The sequence below is a fragment of the Cololabis saira genome, chromosome 12 (genome assembly GCF_033807715.1).
Source record: "Cololabis saira isolate AMF1-May2022 chromosome 12, fColSai1.1, whole genome shotgun sequence".
Classification (NCBI taxonomy): domain Eukaryota; kingdom Metazoa; phylum Chordata; class Actinopteri; order Beloniformes; family Belonidae; genus Cololabis; species Cololabis saira.
This window is the reverse complement of record NC_084598.1, coordinates 11,112,177-11,131,987: the sequence shown is the minus strand read 5'-3', so window position 1 is coordinate 11,131,987 and position 19,811 is coordinate 11,112,177. Positions and strand designations below refer to the sequence as shown.

General features: G+C 39.0%; 2 protein-coding genes across 3 annotated transcripts; one reads left to right on the top strand and one right to left on the bottom strand.

The window, feature by feature from the left end:
* The first annotated feature begins 227 nt into the window (after nucleotides 1-227).
* On the top strand, nucleotides 228-11,105 carry pm20d1.2 (peptidase M20 domain containing 1, tandem duplicate 2). Its single transcript, XM_061735501.1, has 13 exons — nucleotides 228-472; nucleotides 574-660; nucleotides 4,854-5,089; nucleotides 5,180-5,266; nucleotides 6,215-6,348; nucleotides 6,552-6,671; nucleotides 6,814-6,889; nucleotides 6,974-7,035; nucleotides 8,997-9,075; nucleotides 9,164-9,235; nucleotides 9,317-9,482; nucleotides 9,576-9,675; nucleotides 9,962-11,105. Exons 1-13 carry the CDS (start codon nucleotides 271-273, stop codon nucleotides 10,089-10,091), a joined length of 1,551 nt encoding a protein of 516 aa, XP_061591485.1. The 5' UTR covers nucleotides 228-270; the 3' UTR covers nucleotides 10,092-11,105.
* A 1,205-nt stretch (nucleotides 11,106-12,310) lies between these two features.
* On the bottom strand, nucleotides 12,311-18,375 carry LOC133456844 (acidic mammalian chitinase-like). Of its 2 annotated transcripts, none has more exons than XM_061735484.1 (12): nucleotides 18,334-18,375; nucleotides 18,234-18,260; nucleotides 17,930-18,134; nucleotides 17,802-17,858; nucleotides 17,533-17,698; nucleotides 17,322-17,446; nucleotides 17,110-17,233; nucleotides 16,528-16,710; nucleotides 15,084-15,200; nucleotides 14,824-14,956; nucleotides 13,786-14,071; nucleotides 12,311-12,649 (listed from the first exon to the last, which is right to left on the bottom strand). In XM_061735484.1, exons 1-11 carry the CDS (start codon nucleotides 18,356-18,358, stop codon nucleotides 13,806-13,808), a joined length of 1,428 nt encoding a protein of 475 aa, XP_061591468.1. In that variant the 5' UTR covers nucleotides 18,359-18,375; the 3' UTR covers nucleotides 12,311-12,649; nucleotides 13,786-13,805. The 2 variants fall into 2 exon arrangements, with proteins under 2 accessions (XP_061591468.1, XP_061591469.1); XM_061735485.1 differs by having other exon boundaries at nucleotides 13,786-14,029.
* Between the last annotated feature and the right edge of the window lie 1,436 nt (nucleotides 18,376-19,811).

Genomic DNA, 19,811 nt, shown 5'->3' with positions numbered 1-19,811 from the left:
CATTTTAAATATTTAAGTTTAATCAATTCAATATATTTGATTATTTGAATTTTAAATGTATCTTTAGCTATCTTAAATCAAATTTTCCATTGTAAAATACTGTTTTAGCTGATTTACAAATTAATGAATAAAGTTAACGGAGCAAAGAAGCAACTTCCGACTAAAGAGAGTAGATTTTCTGTTTAACCAGCAGGGGGCGCATGTTTGTAGACAGCTGCGCATGCGCACACGGAACCAGTCTGCAGACCAGCCTGCACAGCGACCACTATAATGATCAGGATATTTAAATTCGTAAAGATTATTTTCGCCACCTTGTTTATTATAACATTGGTGCTATTCACCATAGCGTCCATCAGGACGCTTTCACTGGACGTCAATGTCGGGCTTCAGCTTGCAAAGTGGGAAAAGACGAATAATATCTCCCTTGTCATTGATCAACACCAGAGAGAGCAACTTATAAGACATTTTAAGGGTAAGGAAAAGTTAAAAGCCCAATAGTTAACCTAAGCTGCTTTCTGGTTACCGGGGTTGAGGTATGTGGAGCTGCAGTAACAGTTTGTGTCATTGATCCAGAGGCGATCAGGATCCCCACGGTGTCTGTCTCCCAGACGGAGATCAATACCAGCGCTCTGCTGCAGTTTGACAGGCTCCTCCGGACAGGTAATGATAAAAGCTGGCTCTAAACACGTGGTAAAGAGTCTTGTTCCTGCTAACACCTCGCTGCTAAGCCGTGCTAACATGAACTACCTGTTTACATGACACACGCTCCTTTATCACTGATATCAGCGGTGCACGTCTCACATCACTATGGCACGAATAAAACCCAAATTAATCATGCAAGATTCAGTTTACGCCATAACTGTGTTGACACCGTCCAGGTTTTATGTGTACCTTTCATTGAGTCTCAATGTCTCAATTTGAGACATTAGTCCGTGTTTATTTAACTTCCCTGTGCTAAGCGGACACATTAGCACGTGCTCATGTCAGGCTTTATTACAACTTAACCCTTTAATGCCCGATGGATCATATCTGATGTTTGGATTTCAGAGAAATAAAATTATATCGATAATGTATTCACAAGACGACATTTAAAGAAAGAAAGAGATTTTTTTATTTCATTGTGTAGTAAATACTTCAAGTAAAGAAAAAAGTATTTTATATGTCAGCCAATAAAAGGGGAATGCCATTTTTTTCTTCATGCAAACCTTAATTTCCCCATACTCAAGGAGTAAATCTGGAGTTCCCACTAAAGACACAAGTATTTCTAGTCTTTCATTTGTCATTGTAGTTTAAAAGCAGGAGTTTCCACATAAGATAAGATAAGACTTTATTTGTCTCACAAAATTCACAAATTACAGCAGCAAAAAAAAAAAAGAGAGAATGCAAATGATAATAATAATTCAAATTGTGTATGTATGTGTGTATGTATGTATGTATGTATGTATGTATGTATGTATATATTATAAGTGTCTGTGTGTGATAATTATTTTTTTATATAATACATTTAGCTTAAATAATCACAGTTAATATGATGCCCGGTTTTTCTGTGCCAAAAGTGTTGGTTGTCATTGGTTGGGGTGTGTGTCTGTGTTTCTCTGTTTTACACAATGAAGCTAGTAGGGTTTATGTTCTTTTTTTTTTATTTTCCAAATTTAAAAACAATTCATATATTCATAATAAACTTGCAAAAACTGCAGTGTGGGGTGGCAGTGGGAGTGGGGGGCAATGCTAACCCTTCACGGGAACTTTGTGGCCGTATCATACTTTTGTTCCTGGACAATTAATCGATGTGGTGGCGGAGAGCTGGGATTGCAGTTTTATATGTGAAATACACCAAATTCATACTACTTCAGAACTACAGTTTTCCCCAAAACCTTTTTTTCTTGTAAAATTGTGGACCAAAAGTTTCTCGTATTTATTTGAATTTGGATGGCTGAGGCGGTAAGACTTTTGTATTACTGTAATACCAAATATTTCCACTGGAAAAAAAGCCACGGTCATAATTACTTAAACATTTTTAACATATAATGTATTAATGGAATGTAATATCTATATGCAAAGACAGTTATGACATTGACTGACATTGAAATATATTTTGAAACAACAATTAACAGAATAAGTACTGTACGTCCTTTAAACCAGGGGTTCTTAACCTTTCTGACCTTGGGGCCCAATTTTTTCAGTACAGAGTGGCCCGGGGCCCATTAAATATAAACACTGTATAGCAGGGGTATTCAACTTTAAGAGGTCCATTTAGAGAAAATTTACTCAAGCGAAGGTCCAGAACATCATAATATATATATATATATATATATATATATATATATATATATATATATATGTGTGTGTGTGTGTGTGTGTGTATATATATTCAAGTAGCCTCATAGTTGTATCAACATCTGCATCTGACTGTTATATTAAAAAAAGTACATATTTGCCAATTTTTTATTTTTTTCTCTTAAAAATAAAGTCGATTTTATTTTATTTTTCAAATGCTATCTTATTTTATTTCTCTACCAGCAGTTTGAATTTCCCCTTTTCTTTGTTAATTGTCTCAACACATTTTTATACTAAATTAATATAAACACATCTTAACAATTTAAGGTTCAGGTTCAGGTTCTCATACACATGTGAATGTGCTCATTGATGAGCCTGAAACGATATTTAGTTTTAATTATGTTCACTGTGGAGAAGGCTGCTTCACAGCTGTATCTGGACCCAAACATGGGTGTTTTAAGATGCTCAGCTTATTTTTCTGTGACTTCAGTTCAGACTTGAGTGGATATGTTTGATGATAAACTTTGTGTTTTGTTTCAGTGGCCTTTCACTTTCGCACTTTGAACGCCACGGTCTCTGAACGTATGAGACACTGGTTTTGTCCCAGTGGGAAGACTTAACAGGATGAATTTGTCCATTCCGGGTTGCATATTTAAAAATACAGCGAGGACAAAACTTAGTTTGATTTTACTTTAAGTTATTTACATTAATAAGTTGTCAGGACTCAGTGTGTCGGGTTCATCCGAGCCTGATCAGCTGCGACGGGCACAGCCCGCACCGCAGCTCTCTGGTCGCGCTGCAGCAGTTACTTTCTGATGCTTTTTCGAAAGCCCGAACAGTCCAGTCCAGCAGACACGACAGCCCACGCATCTACATCTACCATCCTTCAGCAGTAACGACGGAGCCCACCGCCCGAGCGGCAGCCTCAGCCGACCTCCCCGGCCGCGGGGACGCGCCGGGATAAATGAGCACGCCGCGCTCGCTCGCTCTGGGCGCAGACCCAATTAATCGATCCCTAATCCTGGCGGATCTAAACCTACTCTGTGCAAAATGAATGATTTTCTCTGTAAAGACACACCATTTCTCTTACTATTACACGTACAGCTAGCTGAGTGTCTTCTTCTCCTCATTTGGTCGGGAGTTGCTATGCAGTCCCGCGGCCCTCGCGGCCCACACGTACAAAACTGAATTTTTTTTGGCGGCCCACTAGATGGCGCTCGCGGCCCAAGTGTGGGCCGCGGCCCTATGGTTAAGAATCACTGCTTTAAACCCTAACCACGGGCATCTCTTCTTGTAGCAAAAATCATTTATAAGATCTTTAAAGTCCAATATTCCTGCTTATTTGCTCTTGAGTATTAAGTCTCAAACGTACAAGTTGCTACAAGAGCAGGGCGTCCCTCCCCGCATTCAAGAAGCTCTTGAAAACGCTCATCGTTCAAGAGTGCTTCCTATCCTGAACTGCTTTGCCTCTCTAAGTTGTTAACCCACACCTGAGTGCTCTCTTAACTGCACTGATGCTGCAATTTACTTTGTTCACTGTGCCTCGATTGTTTTCATGTGTTGTAAGTAGCTTTGGATAAAAGTGCCTGGCATATATAAAATAATAAGTTGGTAATACAATTATTTAACTATATCTCTAACTATATCTCAACTTGAGACAGACTCGTGGTGCAGTTTTTCTTCTGTACACCAATGCTATAGATTTGAAGTGAAGCAGTGGAGGTGTTAAGCCCTTCTGAATCCAATCCACTCAAAACTATTGAAAATGGTTCTTTTTACCAACCAAATCTTCGTTGTCATTTGTGTCAACCAGAGGTTGTAATCTGTCCATGCGCTTGAATTGAGCAGCCACCAGTGTGTGTGTGTGTGTGTGTGTGTGTGTGTGTGTGTGTGTGTGTGTGTGTGTGTGTGTGTGATAAGAGACACTCCGCTTCCTAAATGTGAGCATGGTATTAATGGCATTGTATAATCCTAACCCCTTGCAAAAATAAATCAGTATAATTAAAGAACACAGATATGCTGTATACCGCCCAGCCCCATCTGTTAAAATTTGAAACAAAACTCAGAGAGCTGTAGCTGTTTCCTCTCCCAGACACACCAGCATGAGTTCTCCCACTCGCACCCCCATGTTCACACGAACACGCACAAACCATCCCTCTTTTGGTAATTGGCTGGAGCAATGTTTGTTGTGGTTTGGGAAGCAAGCTGTCTCCACTCTTTTTCCAGAGCCTTGCTTCTGTATGAAAACATTTTTTTTAAACAGTGTAGTCACATGATGAACAGCTTGTGGGTGGTTAGGAGGAAATATTCACTGATTGTGACGAAAAGTGTTAGGGGTTAGAAATCGCTTACCCTACCTCTTAAATTGGATATTCCTTCATTTTCTGTAAAATTTCCAGTGGGAGGACAAATTACCAGCAATATTTTATCTTAATCATAACAAAATCAGTCAGGCTGACAAGAGGCATATTTTAGCCTTTATAGATCCGTTAACAACAAAATAACTCAGGAATTATCTTCACAGTAGGAACTGAGAGGTTCCCCTCTTTAATTGTGCCCTAATTTTTCTCTGTCAGCCTTCCCCACAGTTTTCTCTTCGAGCCTGGTCCATCATGAGTTGGTGGCTAATTATAGCCACCTGTTTCGGGTGCAAGGATCGCAGCCCGGTTTGGTGCCGTACATGCTGCTGGCGCACATTGATGTAGTACCTGCCACAGAGTCAGATGGCTGGGAGGCTCCTCCGTTTTCTGCCAAAGAGATAGATGGCTTTATCTATGGCAGAGGAACCATAGACGATAAGGGCCCTGTAATGGTAAGAGGACAAGTGATATGGTGCGTGAGCTTATTATTTATCATCGTTCACTTGCATAGCTCTCTTAACTGATGCTCTTGTTTCTTCTAGGGAATACTTCAAGCGCTGGAGTACTTGCTGATTAAAGGCTACACTCCGCGCAGGGGCTTTTACATTGGCCTTGGTCATGATGAAGAGGTATGTTAGAGGAACTGTGTGCAATAATTGCTGATATTTGTGGTCAAGTTTTGAGATAGCAGCCATTTTCAGTGCCTTAAACCCACTATCTAGTGTTGCTGTAGCTTTTGATGGTAACAAACAACCAGGTTTAAAGGGGGGAAGAAAGGAGCCACAAACCGAAAGAAGCTTTTAGATCCTCAAATAAGTCGTAGTACAGCGAGGAAAACTTTGAGCTGGCAGATCTGACAGAGAACTGGCCGTAATCAGCTGCAAGCTCCAGCCGGTGAGGGGATAAAATGTTTCCAAGGCCATGTTTTATTGCTGGCACCTTGGTAGAGACAGGTAACATCAAACTCTTAAAGCTTAAGAGCACACGGATCAGTTGGTTACGGGGGGGCTTTTTCCTGTAATTCTGCTCCTGGCTGTACAAAAAAGCGGTTTTTGAGAATGTTTTATAACAAATACAGTTTCAATATACTTGTCAATTTGAACAACATGGATTTAAGTCTTTTAACTGCAAAAAATACTTGAATGATAATTTGAGTAAATGCACCGCATTGATTGGCTCTCCGGAGGACTCTCTGGTGTCAGCTGAAGGAGCTAATGTGCAAATAAACCAAATCCGTGTCTATACTAGAAAACTACTTCTGAATGGCTAACAGTAATGTACAAAGGTCTGTGCATGTCTCACAGTTTTTGCATGCAACTCGTTCCATAGAAGAACCCACTTCACATTTACATATAAATGGTTAATTTTTTCACAATAAAACACGATTTAATTTATTCTGCAACCATGATTTTTAATAGTATAATGAATTTGGTCTGCAATGCAATCTTTGATTAGATCCTTGTAATTTTTACATGCTTTTTCCTTAAGCATTCATCAATGTTTCCTAAATGTTTAATGAACTGAGATTTAAAATCTTAGATTTGAATGTAAGAGCTCTTAAATATTTTATTTTGAAGGTCAGTGGTTACAATGGGGCAATGAACATTGTGCGCGCGTTGAAGCAGCGTGGCGTGCAGCTGTCATTTGTCCTAGACGAGGGCCTGGCTGTGCTAGACGGAATCATCAGTGGTCTTGAAGGACCTGCAGCTCTGTAAGAAACTGCCACATTCTATCTGCAACACCTCAGCACAATAGTTAGTTTACAGCTTTTGTCTGTTTTAAAACAAAAAAAAATCAATCTTTCGGCTGAGCCTGTCAGAAGTGCTTCACAAGATTGTTAAATTGTATTGAAGAGAGTGGAGGAAAACCATGGGTGATTTATCAATGTTCACATTGTGTGAATACATTTTGCAGAATTGGAATAAGTGAGAAAGGCTCAGCCACTGTGAAGCTGACTGTGTCTACGGCCCCGGGCCACTCCTCCATGCCTCCAAGGGAGTCCAGTATTGGGATTTTAGCTGCAGCAGTTAAAAGGTGAGAGGTAGTTTTTTTTCCCCCCAAACAGATTCATTATAGTCAGTTGAATAAATCTTATTAATCTCTTTGATCATGTGTGTGATTGGTATCTTTGTACATTTTTGACAAAGACTCTGACTTCGTAATGGTGTTTCCTCAGACTTGAGGAAAACCCCATGCCAAGATTTTTTGGCTATGGGCCTGAACGTGAGACTTTTGAGCATCTGGCTCACAAGGTAGGGATAGCCAAGTTATTTATCGCTATCAGCATCCAAGACCCCTCCCCTGTTTTACACAACTTCTCATTTCTTTGTCTCCAGTTTCCGCTCCCACTTAAGTTTGTGATGTCAAATTTATGGTTGTTCTCCTCGCTTCTCAGCAGGTAAACATTACACTACATTACATTTAGCAGATGCTTGTATCCAAAGCGACTTACAACAGAGGAATACAATAAAGCTACAGGAATGTAGGAAATCATAAAATAGGTGTAGATAAAAAAAAAAAGTATTTAAAGATGTGCAGCTAATTCCCAGTAGATGACTTTCAAGTGCTCGGCATGTTAAAGGGGGAGCGCAGTTCATGACAGAAGGTGTTTTTGGAAGAGAATAGTTTTCAAGTTTTCACCTTCATCAACATATAAAAGGGACGACTCTGCTCTTGTGGCCACAGGTAACTTATTCCACCATATGGAGGCCATATAGGCAGGTGTGGCCCCCAAGATGACCTCGTAGGCAAGTGAAGAGACTTTTATGTCACATAAAAGCCACATTCTGGACCTTTTTTTATAGCAGTTTGGTCGCTCAAGCTGGAAGGCCGGCTAGGAGGGAATTACAGTAACTGAGGTGGGATATATCCATGGCCTGTACCAGGAGTTGAGTTGCATATTGAGTCAGATATGGTCTTATTTTTTTGAACGTTGTAGAGAGCAAAGCGGCGCGGCTGGAACACCAAGGCAACATGGTCAATGAAAGATAGCTGGTCATCCAACGTGACACCCAGGTCCTTTGTAACATTTATGTGGGAGTGACAGTAGCAGAGTCGATATTGAGGCTGAACAAATGATGGGCAAGGATAACCAGGACTTAAGGATTAGATGGCCCTACATTGAAGGCCCCGGTCCTTCATACATGCAGACAGGTCAGAGAGGCAAGATAAGATTCATGCAGAGATTGTGGGGTCGTCCGGTGGGACTGAGAGGTAGAGTTTTGCATCATCTGCACAACTATGGAGCCAAATCAAGGCCAAAAGTTTTGCTAATTTGAAAATAAAATGTGAACCTGAAAATTCTTTTTTACAGTTTCAATTTTATTTTTTTCAGTATCAGATCTTTTTTTCAGTTTCAAATCTTTTTATTTCAGTTTCAAATCTTTTTATTTCAGTTTCAAATCTTTTTTTTTTTCAGTTTCACTTTTTTTTTTTTCAGTTTCAAAATTTTTTTTTTTCAGTTTCAAATTTTTTTTTCAGGTTCAGACTTTTGGCCCCGATCTGGCGTGGGGGGCGTGGCATCAACTGAGAGGGGCGTGGCATCATGAGTGACAGCAGAACAGAGAACACGGGGGACGTTCCTCAGTCATGTTGCCTTCAGGAAACGTAGGTTGCAGAAGTTATCAGTAGAAGTATGATTCAACACTGTATATACACCATATTCACGTGATTGGCAGTGGAAAAAACTGATATTAGTGACACATTTCTGTTTAAAAAGCTGTTTTAGACCATACTTGGTAGTATGTGGAAGTGGGAAATGTCAAACTTTAAAGTGTGGCTGTTGAACTGTACAGTCTGGCATAGTTTATTGCTTTCAGTGTAGAATCATAATTCTACTGATAACTTCTGCAACCTACATTTCCTGAAGGCAACATGACTGAGGAACGTCCCCCGCCTTCTCTCTTATGCTGTCACTCATGATGCCACGCCCCTCTCAGTTGATGCCACGCCCCTCTCAGTTGATGCCACGCCCCCCACGCCAGATCGGGGCCAAAAGTCTGAACCTGAAAAAAAATTTTAAACTGAAAAAAAAGACGTGAAACTGAAAAAAAAAAAGGTGTGAAACTGAAAAAAAGATTTGAAACCTAAATAAAGAGATTTGAAACTGAAAAAAAGATCTGATACTGAAAAAAATTAAATTGAAACTGTAAAAAAGAATTTTCAGGTTCAAATTTTATTTTCAAATTAGCAAAACTTTTGGCCTTGATTTGGCTCCATACACAACAGTGGTGTAAGAAGCTGTGAATGAATAAAAAAGTGGTGTATATGGCAAAGAGAAGGGGCCCAAGTACCAAGCCTTGTGGTCCACATACAATGATGCAGCCAGGACGTCTTCTCCAGACTTGTTTTATTTTACAGAGTTCTTGAAAGAAAACCAGACACAAATGCTTTTGTAAGGACAACCACGGCAGTCACCATGTTTAATTCAGGAGTTAAGGTGCGGTAATTAATCTGAAAGAGTATTTATTTCACATATCCAGTATTTATTTTCTTTATCACAACTAAATATTCTCTGCCTTCTTCAGCTGAATGTCATGCCATCACTTGCTGAAGCTTATGTAAATCTACGAATCCACTCAGCACATTCATTAAAAGAGGTAAAGTCAGACGTATTATTTTCCTTTTTTGCTTCACTGTGACTGCTCAGAGTTGAATGGGGTGTTTGTTGTCTGGTACAGGTCCTGGACTCTATCCATTACATAGTGGGGGATGAGCGAGTGAAGATTGAGTTCGTTGAAGGATTTGACCCTCTGCCTATCAGCTCTTCTGATGAGAGCTCCTTTGGCTTTCAGATCATTAAAAAAACTGTGTTAGACATGTTTCCAATGGTTACAGTTGCTCCAGGTATGCATTTAATTGTTTTACATTTGGCATATTCACAATTAAAAAAAAAAAAGTGTATCCAAAAGAGATTTGATATCATTTTTGAATATGCAGGCATCTGTATTGGAAACACAGACAGTCGACACTTCAAGGATTTGACCAGCAATATTTATCGTTTTGCTCCTGTTTGGTTTAAACCAGGTGATCCTAAGAGGTAAGGACCTAGGATTTGTAACACTAAACTGTTGGAACAAGTTTACTGCAGTCATCTGATGGTGTGGAGCGTTAGAAAGCTGTTTTTAGAACAAAACTAATCTCTTTTATGTATAACTGTGATCTTTTGCACTTTTTAAGTCTTTCAAGTTCTTGTTTTTTTCAAATACAGTAAGAATAATTTTGTATAGCTTTTACTTCTAAACCTTAGCATTGAAACACCTGCTGGAAATCATGAAAGAAACATTTCTTCTCTCTTTTATTTTGGTATTTAACTTTCTTTTCAGATTCCATGGGATCAATGAAAGGATTTCCAAAAAGAACTACGAGGAGCTTGTTGTATTTTACTTCAATCTGATTCAAAACTGTGATATTGCGAAGCTCCCTGAGCCGCACAGCTTGGTACATGAGCTCTAAGGAACCCTCCAGCACTGAAAGGTGCTTTGATGAGATGTATGTTGAGATTTGGTGCTGGCTTCACTTGAATTATTTGCAGTGGATTCAAAAGCTTCTTGTTGTTATTTTGATCAATTTCACCAACTCCACATAAGTTCATCACTTAACTTTGTTCAAATTTATAGTGACATTTCAGCTTCAAAATCATGTGATTTTTGCAGTTTTGAGCCAGATGGTACAAGTTCTTTTGCCTGGCCGGGCATACACCATTCATTTAGTGTTAGTTTTCTCTTGTGAAATGCCATTTGCAGCTGTTTCCACTGGTACAGAACTAACTGAGCCAATCACAGTGGGCGAGAGCCAGCTTTATGTGTCAACTAACGCAGGACTGTCCAAGGCCAAGTATTTAAAAGAGCCAAGAATTGCAAAAATTGCTAATAACACCTTGTATCAGCAAGTTTTTACTGCAAAACTAACAGCATTCATTAAATGGGGTGTGCCATTTAGCCAGATTAGCTTGGCTGTTGTTTTGCCTTTCTTTCTCTGATTGGTTGTGCACTTTTTTTAATAGTTTCAAGAGGCAGCTTCTTTTACATCAGTTGTTACTGCCCCTTGGCAAGTGTATTTGACCTGGAAAGTAAAATACAGAGGAGCCAGAGGAAATGAATTATCATGGCTGGCTACGATTTCTCACTGTACTAACTGGAAACAATGACTCAAATTAGTACAGTACGTGTTGATGCACTGACCTTATTGCAATGAAATAATCGTGGATCACTTGCGGTGAACTTCTGTTATCATTTAACCAACATATGCGATGGTACAATTTAATGATCTGGCTAAATATTTTGGGAGCTTCTGTAAATGCTGTACTATTTGCTGTAATGACTGTGGTGTGAACAGCTGAGATGATGAGAGAAACATATGCTGCCATCCATGGAGATGGATAAAAATGTGATTATTGTGGTGGATAAAAATGTGATTATTGTGGTTGATAAAGAGTTTTTTTAATAAAAAAAAAAGTTTTATTTCTAACTGTCTCATTAAAAGGAATCCATATTTGTCGGTGCGAGTTGATTTTGCACCCTGTCCTTTGACAGGAGGCAGAAGTTAACCTTTAATTACATTTCTGACATAATTCACTACAAACTATTGTAATAATAGAAAAGTTGATAAAAAGGTCTTAATGGTTGTCCAATGCTGCTGGTTATTTTGTCATTTATAGACTCTCCCACACTGCGAAAACAGGGACCTGTAAAGTTGGAGATATGATCAGTATTCATAGATTTTTCTGAAGACGGGAGTCTTTTGCTTTCATTGAGTCATATCTGCTGTAAAAATGAACTTCTTCATGGTTGTTTGGCTTGAGTTGTTCATTTTGGGGAAAAAGAAAATAAATCTTGATAATTATTAACTAAGTTGCATGTCCTGAAGTTTAGACCACAAAACTGTTGCATCATCTGTGCAAGTTAAAAAGCAGTGCTGAGTTGGAGACCTTTGACCTTTGCAAAGGAAGGGGATGTACCTTTAACCTGTATTTATTTTAGTGGCACTCTCTTGATGCCAGTGAATATTAAAGCCCCAGCAATTGAAAGCAGATTCATTTACTTACATTTTTGTCCCCCATATTTAGTAATCTGAAAATACATTAATTCATCAGTGTCATCAAAACTGCATTTGTTTTCTGGCAAAATATGAGCACTTCCTGTACAATATCCATTTATACTGACTACAACATTGTTCAATGTTATGGTTTTATTATGTCTACAAAATCCAATAGCTGTTTGGCACGGCAATTTACTCTTCCCTTTGAAGAAACCTCAGGTGTGCCTTATTGCCTCGGAGGTCTTTCAGAGAGACTCTGGTGTGGCTGTGACCACATTTTTAATTATAATGATGCAAACAACTGACACTTTAAGTGAATAGAAATCACCTTTCTTTTTAGACAGTCACCCCATAAGACATGATGAAAGAAAGCAGAGAGCATTTAAAACTTTTTTCTTACCCACAGGGAAAACTTGCCAGTCATTTTAAAAAGATACAATTATCTTATATCCATGTGTAAAAAATAGCCACATGTGGATATAAGATGATTGTAGTTTCAACAAAAAGATGCTGAAATTTGGAGATATTTTTATATTTTATAAAGTTTAGAAGTGAAAGTGGTCACTACTCCCATGCGCTAATAAAAAAAAAAACCTAAAAAAAACGTTATTATAAGTATGTAAAAAAGAAACTAATTTCTTGAATTCTGTTCATTTTTATTTTGTTTGCTTGCATGAATAAGACTTTCAGAAGACAGAAACCTCAACTCTTCGGGTAGAACTCACTAAAAGTCAGTCATTTTAGTTAGAGGAGGATGATGCTCCTTAAAGCTGTTAATGATTGCACAAATTCTAGAAACATGAGACATCATTTTCAAAAAGGGATCAAATTACATGTGTTAATGACCTGAACTAAACATACAGTTTCATGAGTCTTTGCAATTGCCAGTATAATACGGAATACAATTACATTGTGAACTATAAAGTCAAAAAAACTGTTTAGTTGAAATTCATGTAGACTTTAAGTACTTAAAGGTATTGTGACATGAAAAACAAATTTTTCTTGATTTTTTGTGTTTTGTTGGGTGTCTTGACATCAATTACACCCAAAAAACAACAAACTTTTAACATTCAGTGTATTGTGTGCTTTCTGGGATTTTCCGCATAACTGTGCAAAAACGGCGCACCTGGTTTGGTGGCGGGCCGTGACGTCAGGGCCCGCTAAATCACCGCCCCCTCCACCCAGCTCCCTGCCTCTCCTCTCCAGCGCACCATAAAGGCGGATTTATGGTTCCGCGTTACACCGACGCAGAGCCTACGGCGTAGGGTTACGCGGCGACGCGCACCGTACGCTGAACCCTACGGCGTAGGATCTGCGTCGATTTAACGCGGAACCATAAATCAGGCTTAACACGGAGCAGTTTAGAGCCTCTTCTGTTCTAATCACCGGAGGAGAACTGCTAAGAAGACCCGTGGCCACTGACTGGACTTAAGATAAGGAGACACTGCTGCTTGCATGCCTTTATTTTTATGATTGTTTGCTGTGGACTGTCTGCTTCGCCGTGCTGCTTTTCCGTGCATGCTTCGCCTGTCGCTCCCGGCTTAATGCCGCGTTCCATTTACCTCGGAAATCGGAACTGGGAACTGGGAACTCGGGGGTGGTGAAGATTCTCCCACTTTACCAGTAGGAGATCCCACTTCAAGGGGCGTTCCAGTTGAAAATTCCGACTGGGAACTGGGAAATTCCGACTTCCGAGGACAAATGGAACGCGGCATAACTCTCCGACGCCGCTGTGAGCGTATTGCTCGCGGGGAGCTGCGGTCCCGGTCCTCTGGTCCCGGTTGGACTTCATCCCCGGGCTGTAGTCGCCCTGTCTGGGCTGTGTGTCGGTGTTTGTGGTCGGTGTGCGCGCGTGTGTGTGAAGACGGCAGAAGTGTGTAGCGGTTGGTTGGAGGAGGTTTGGAGGAGGAGCGGAGCAATGATTGACAGGAAAGGGGAAAAAGGACCCGTTTTTCACCGCGCAAAAAAACACTGTAATAAAAAGCCAGGAAAAGAGAACTAGAGTGAAGTTTTTCTTGTTACACTCTTTTAGACACATTTGAGGGATGTTGGCCAAGACTTTTAATAGTGTTAAAAGCATGTTAAAAATGATGTCACAATACCTTTAAAGTATATACCACAAATTTACATTTAGGGCCAACCACAGCATTTACAACTGTCTCGAAAGACTAAATTATATGGGCAATTTTGAATCCAGGTCATTCCATTGGCACAGCTGTAAAACGACCCAGGGGCATCAGGCTTGACATAAAGCCCACCGATCTTCGTAGCACAGAAGTTTCCAGATGAAGCGGCCTCCGTCGGTCTGGGTGGAGGTTGGGTGGGCACTGGGTCTTCTTTTGGATTTGGAATCACTGTGGGTTGAATGGTTTCAGAAGTAGGAAGTGGAGGAAGATCTGGAGAATTAATATTCGATTTTTATTAATATAATTTATTAATGAAGTACGGTTAAAATAAACAGGATTTAAAGAATATGAATAGTTTTATTTAACAAAACAAAACGGGAACCACTGCGATGGACTGGAGAGCTTATGCCTGAGGCGTGCTGGTATTGGCTCCAGCAGATCAGTGAGGGCCTAAGTAGGGCTAGGCAGGGATGGATAGATGAAAACTGCAACTACAACGATGCAAACAAATGTAAACTCTGCTGCCATCTTCTTTTTAGAGAAGAGACTTTCTCCTCACAGCACTAATAAGCACTTGTTCGATCTTTTTCTTATCGCATCGTCATGAAGCATATTTAACAGATTTAAGATGCTAACTGAGACCTGTACAGTCTGAAATGAATTTCTAAAAATTTTCTTTGTAATTTTTCTGAGCGTTTCTACGAAGCACTTCCTGGCACGTTCTCTCCTAAAGATTGGAAACTGTTCTGGCTGTTAACCACCTGTGTGAATATTCTTTCCCCTTGTTGAATGATGGACAACTGCCAAAAATATCTACTTCCATAGGGGTGATCACACCAACTGATAATTCACTCAAAGCACATTTGCAGCCCCTGGCTATAACACTGTGCACCATGTCTTGTTTATATGGAGCTCATTTTAAAGCCTAGTAAGAACTGGATTATTTATTTCATCAGCCCTGAATGCTGAATGCATAAAACCTTACAATTGAAGGTGACCATTTTTTTTCTTTATTTTCTGACCTGACGCCAGCAGAGAGCGAAGGTAGCTGATGAGGGGGTAGTTTCCTTGTCCGCAGAACTCCCCGTTAAAGTCATCAAGATCCAGAGCCCAAACAAAGGCTCCTCCAAATCGATTATCTTTTAGGTAACGGACCTAAATAAGGAAGGATAAAAAAAAAAAAAAACTGTATGCGCTTTAACATTATACACTTTGGTAATTACAGTTAAGGCATTTTATTTAAGAACAGTTACTAAACACCTTCATAGAAATATACAATTACCTTAGTATTGAAACTTTCCTTGTTGTCGTATCCAACCCACTCATTTTGTTTGATGGCATAAGGAACTTTTTGATCTTCAATCAGATGAACAACGGCCCCTTGAAGGAACGTGCAAATCTGAAAATTATATAAAAAGAAAAGAGAAAGCCTTTAAAAGCATTATGTTAACAATATATAATTGACTTTGCACTAATTTATACATACACATTATATATGTGTATATATAAATGATAGATATATAGATCAATAAATTAGAGTGGAAATATGAAAATGTATCCCACTTTTAAATGCCAGGTTGTTGTGATGCAATTATAAAAAAAAAATAAAAATCCATATATATATATATATAAAAATTGAGACCACACACACGCACACAAACAAACAAAAATACAATAAAGTGATGGCACAATGTGCATAGCACATTTTGCTTGATTCACTGTATTCAGTCATTGTAAAAGTCTATCAGCTGCTACGTCTTGACTCAACAACATTTGCCCACTCCTCAGTGGAAAACCATACCAAATCTGTCAGATTCCCTGGGGAGCTACTATGCACAACCCTCTCCATGTTGTCCCACAGATATTCAGTTAGATTGAAATGTAGGCTCTGGCAGTGCCATTCCCAAACTTTAATGTTCTTCTGGTGAAGACATTGTTTCTTGCGTATTTGGATGTATACTTCGGCCCATTGTTATACTGAAATGTGCACTTCCTCTTCATCTTCAGCCTTTTAGCTGACAAGGTTTGAGGGGTTTGCATTTGCAAAGGAATCATTTGAGTAAAAAAATTGTATTTGGAAATGTTCATAATTTCCTCCACCTTTACTAAAGCTCCAGTTCCAATTACAGAAAAGCAACAAATCACATTGCATCCATGCTTCAGAGGATATGATGTTCTTTTGCTCATGCACAAAGCAGTTTTTGATCTGCCTTCATGTGATCAGACCAGAACACATTTTTCCAAATGCTGCGTGGAGACTTGATGTTTTTTTTTTTCTTTTCAAAGTTTATCTGGGCTTGGATGTTTTTCTTTGTATGAAAAGGATTACATGTTGCAATGCTACCCTATACTCCAGACCAACAGAGGAGGCTGGAGATTGATGTTACATCCAGTACACAACCGGTACTTGGCAGAAATTCCTTCAGTGTTCCTGTGGGCCTCAACAGCCTCCACAACCAATTTACATCTTTCCATTTCCATCTTTAAAAAAAAAAATCAGATTCTGAGAGATGTCCAATTCTCTGTAATGTCACTATTCTCCTATTTGTTCCTCTTTGTGATGACTGTCCTTAGCGTGTCAATGCCATGATGGGAATTGTTGTATCCTTCTTCTATCTGATACCTTTTTTTTCTTTACATCACAACCAACTAGCTTTTCAACAGGCGTCTTCATACTTTTTAGATCCAGTGTAGAAGTATAAGGAGTTGAAAAAGTTATCTCTTACCTCATAATAGGACCAGAACCCTGCCTCCCTTGTAAAAACACCAGCAGCAGCGGGACCACTGGCTGGAGCTCCAACTTGATGGGACTGAGTGGAGAGTCGAAATGTTCGTCCGTACGTAGCAAAGCCCATATTCAGCTTTTCTACGGGTGTACCTTTGTCCTTCCAGTACCTCATAGCAAAGTCCTGCAATGTAAATTAACAGGTGTAATTATATCAATGCACTATGGATCTTTTATAGAAAAAAAATGCAAATTTCAAGAAAAACTTTTATATAATGACTATAATATGATGTTATCTGTGTATTTAAATCATTGCATCTTGCTTTGCTTCCTATATATCATGTGTTTGAGCCTTGGTTTTCTGCCTGAATGTTAAGCAGCCAACTGGATCTCACAAGCTTGTCCTTAAGATTAATGTATTTAGTTCTGGCCCACTTCTGTGTTTGTAATATATTAATATCCAAAGTTGTCCACCTCATTCCAGTTTTACATATTTTGCTTTTCCATTAATGTTTTTTATGCTAATAATAAAACCAGGTGAATAAAAATATGTTTAGAAAAAAAAGGGAACTATTGTACTCACTGTGTTTAGGTAAACATTGTCACCGGTCTCATGGGATCCTTTGTATAAGGGGCTGTTATGTCCTGTGACTCTTTCCCAGGTGCCATGGAAGTCATATGTCATTACATTAATAAAATCTAGATACCTGATCAAACACAAATGAAAAAAAATTGACCAAATACAGCCCGTCATACAAGTGGATGCACAATGTTGAAATGAAAACATCAATGTACTTTGCAATCTCTGCGATTTCATAACCAGCATCAATAGTTCCTTTGCCAGCAGACACTGCAGCAGAGATAATTAACCTGGGCTGCCCAGTTGAACGTCCCTCAGCTTCATAAGCCTCAAGGAGTTCCTATAAACCACAGAAATAAGTATGAGTCACCTCATGCTTCTTGTTAAACATTAGTTGAGAAAAAGAATAATATTTCTGGATGTGACCTTGCATAATACTGTGAATCTCTGCTTATCCTCCAAAGGACTTCCTCTTGCTGCAGGGTACTCCCAGTCCAAGTCCAGTCCATCAAAGCCATGTTTTCTCAGGAATTTGATGGAAGACTGAATGAACGTGTTTCTGTTTGCTTGTGTTGAGACGATCTTAGTGAATCTGGGTAGTAGTTCAATAAAAGAAAGGTACAATACAGAAGGTATGCAGGTGACTTTAGTACAATACGGTAGTTGTTACTGATTCTTCATGGACAATGTCTCACTTTTGTGTTCCAAAATTCCAGCCTCCAACTGCCAGCAGTGTTTTTAGATCTGGATTCCTGTAGAAACACATAGATTGAGTTGGCAGTAAAATTTAACAATGATGAAGCCTGAAAGAAAATCTACAAACCTCTGTTTGAGTCCGTTAAAAGATTTATAGAGTTCCTCGTCGTTCCATTCTATCGTGGCCAGCTCATTTTGCTCATTAATACCGGAGAAGGCGTAGATCAGATGGGTGCAGAGGTTTGGGTCAATATTTGATGGTAGAGCCTTCCCATTGCCTGGCCTATACTGGGCCCAGTTAGTAAAGTAGCACACAAGTCTGGAGGATGACGCTAAAACATTAAAGAAAAGTTGGTCGCTAATCATTGCTGTGCTTTTTATAAAGGGAATTAATGTCCAAAATGCATGCTTGCTGTAAAATATAGACTCACCCAAAATACTTAAGGAAAGAAAGAGACCTGTAAAGTTCGAGATTTAGGAATTTAATGCTATTGCTGTGAAGACAAATGATTGATTTTAGTTGTGCCTTACCTGCTATCGGAATTAGCTTGTTCATTGCAAAGGTGCTTGAATAAGTTCTTGCAGTAACAAAATCGAGTACTGGGTAAATATATATACGAACCACGATAATCATTAACTCAGAACAAATTGTAAGTCCTAAAGTGTTGGATATGTCAATGTTGCATCATCCATGTCAGTCAAAAAGACCTCACAAAAAAATGAAGTTTCACTCCAACATCACAGTGAATAAAAATAAATAAATCAAACCCTAAAGTTTGCTATTAAAACACTAAAGACATGCGTTATGCAAAATGTATGCACATTGCTATGCCCTATTTAGTGCACATTTCTGGAGCAGCTTTTGCTAAAATTATGTCTGAAAGCATCCTGTTTTATCTCCCTTTTCTTACTCCCATGCAAAACACACACACAAACAGAAAGAAAAAAAGACCCAGTGTGCTGTGGTGGGTCATCTGGGCTGGACAGTTAAAAAACAATGGATTTCAGGCAGCTCTCTTTTTTTGTTATTTGTTGTTTATTATTGATTATTCTCTTGTTTGTATGAAATGACTTACCTAAAATAGATGGAGTACATCATCACAAATGAAAGGGTTGTATGTATAATCTTGGTCTCAATAGTAAATTAACACATTCAAGATTACTACATATTTGTCAGAATCCAGATGTTTGTTACAAGTAAGTTCATTTGGAACTCAGTAGAAAAGTTATATTTTTCATCTCCCGCTTAAAAAACCCCCACGTTACTTTGAGCAAAACCCACCTTTGAATCATACAATAGTAGGAAATTTGATTTCCGAATTAGTAAATTAATATCTGATGAGTAAATATGCAAAACTATATGCTCAAAAAGGGAAACTGGGCAGGTTTAAAGATGTTTTAACAAAAAGTATGTCCAGACAAGACCACAAAATGTGCCATTAGGGCACTTTTTGGCACTGTATGTGCAATTTGATCTTTCTCAGGTACCAGACTGGAAAACTATTTATCTTTGACTGATGTATCAATATATCATTCCATCCAAATACAAGTGTTTTTGACTTATTTTGAAATTGTTTACACATATATACATTTTCCTAATAGATTTTCCCGTTCAATTGAGACCTCACAACAAAATTAAGTTTGACTCCAACTGGAGTGCTACAGTATATTACTAAAAAAATGAAATGTGAAATATATAAGCAACATGTAATATACGGTAAAAAAAAAACGGAACACCACAAAAAAAATATTTTTATGGACAGAATTTCTAGGCGCAGCCAAGTGCCGGAGGGGGTACGGTTCGGGAGCCACTTGATTTCATCTCTGCTTTTTGCAGATGATGTGGTCTTGTTGGCTCCCTCGAGCCAGGACCTTCAGCATGCACTGGGGCGGTTTGCAGCCGAGTGTGAAGCAGCTGGGATGAGAATCAGCACCTCTAAGTCTGAGGCCATGGTTCTCGACCGGAAAAAGGTGGCTTGCACCCTCCAGGTCGGGGGAGAGTTCCTGCC

Coding starts and splice junctions, on each gene's coding strand:
- pm20d1.2 (XM_061735501.1), top strand. CDS start 271: ATGATCAGGATATTTAAATTCGTAAAGATTATTTTCGCCACCTTGTTT. Junction 6,890..6,973: donor TTGAGCATCTGGCTCACAAG/GTAGGGATAGCC, acceptor CTTTGTCTCCAG/TTTCCGCTCCCACTTAAGTT. Junction 9,676..9,961: donor AAACCAGGTGATCCTAAGAG/GTAAGGACCTAG, acceptor CTTTCTTTTCAG/ATTCCATGGGATCAATGAAA.
- LOC133456844 (XM_061735484.1), bottom strand. CDS start 18,358: ATGAACAAGCTAATTCCGATAGCAG. Junction 17,234..17,321: donor GAAATCGCAGAGATTGCAAA/GTACATTGATGT, acceptor GTGTTTGATCAG/GTATCTAGATTTTATTAATG. Junction 14,957..15,083: donor AGGAAAGTTTCAATACTAAG/GTAATTGTATAT, acceptor TTCCTTATTTAG/GTCCGTTACCTAAAAGATAA.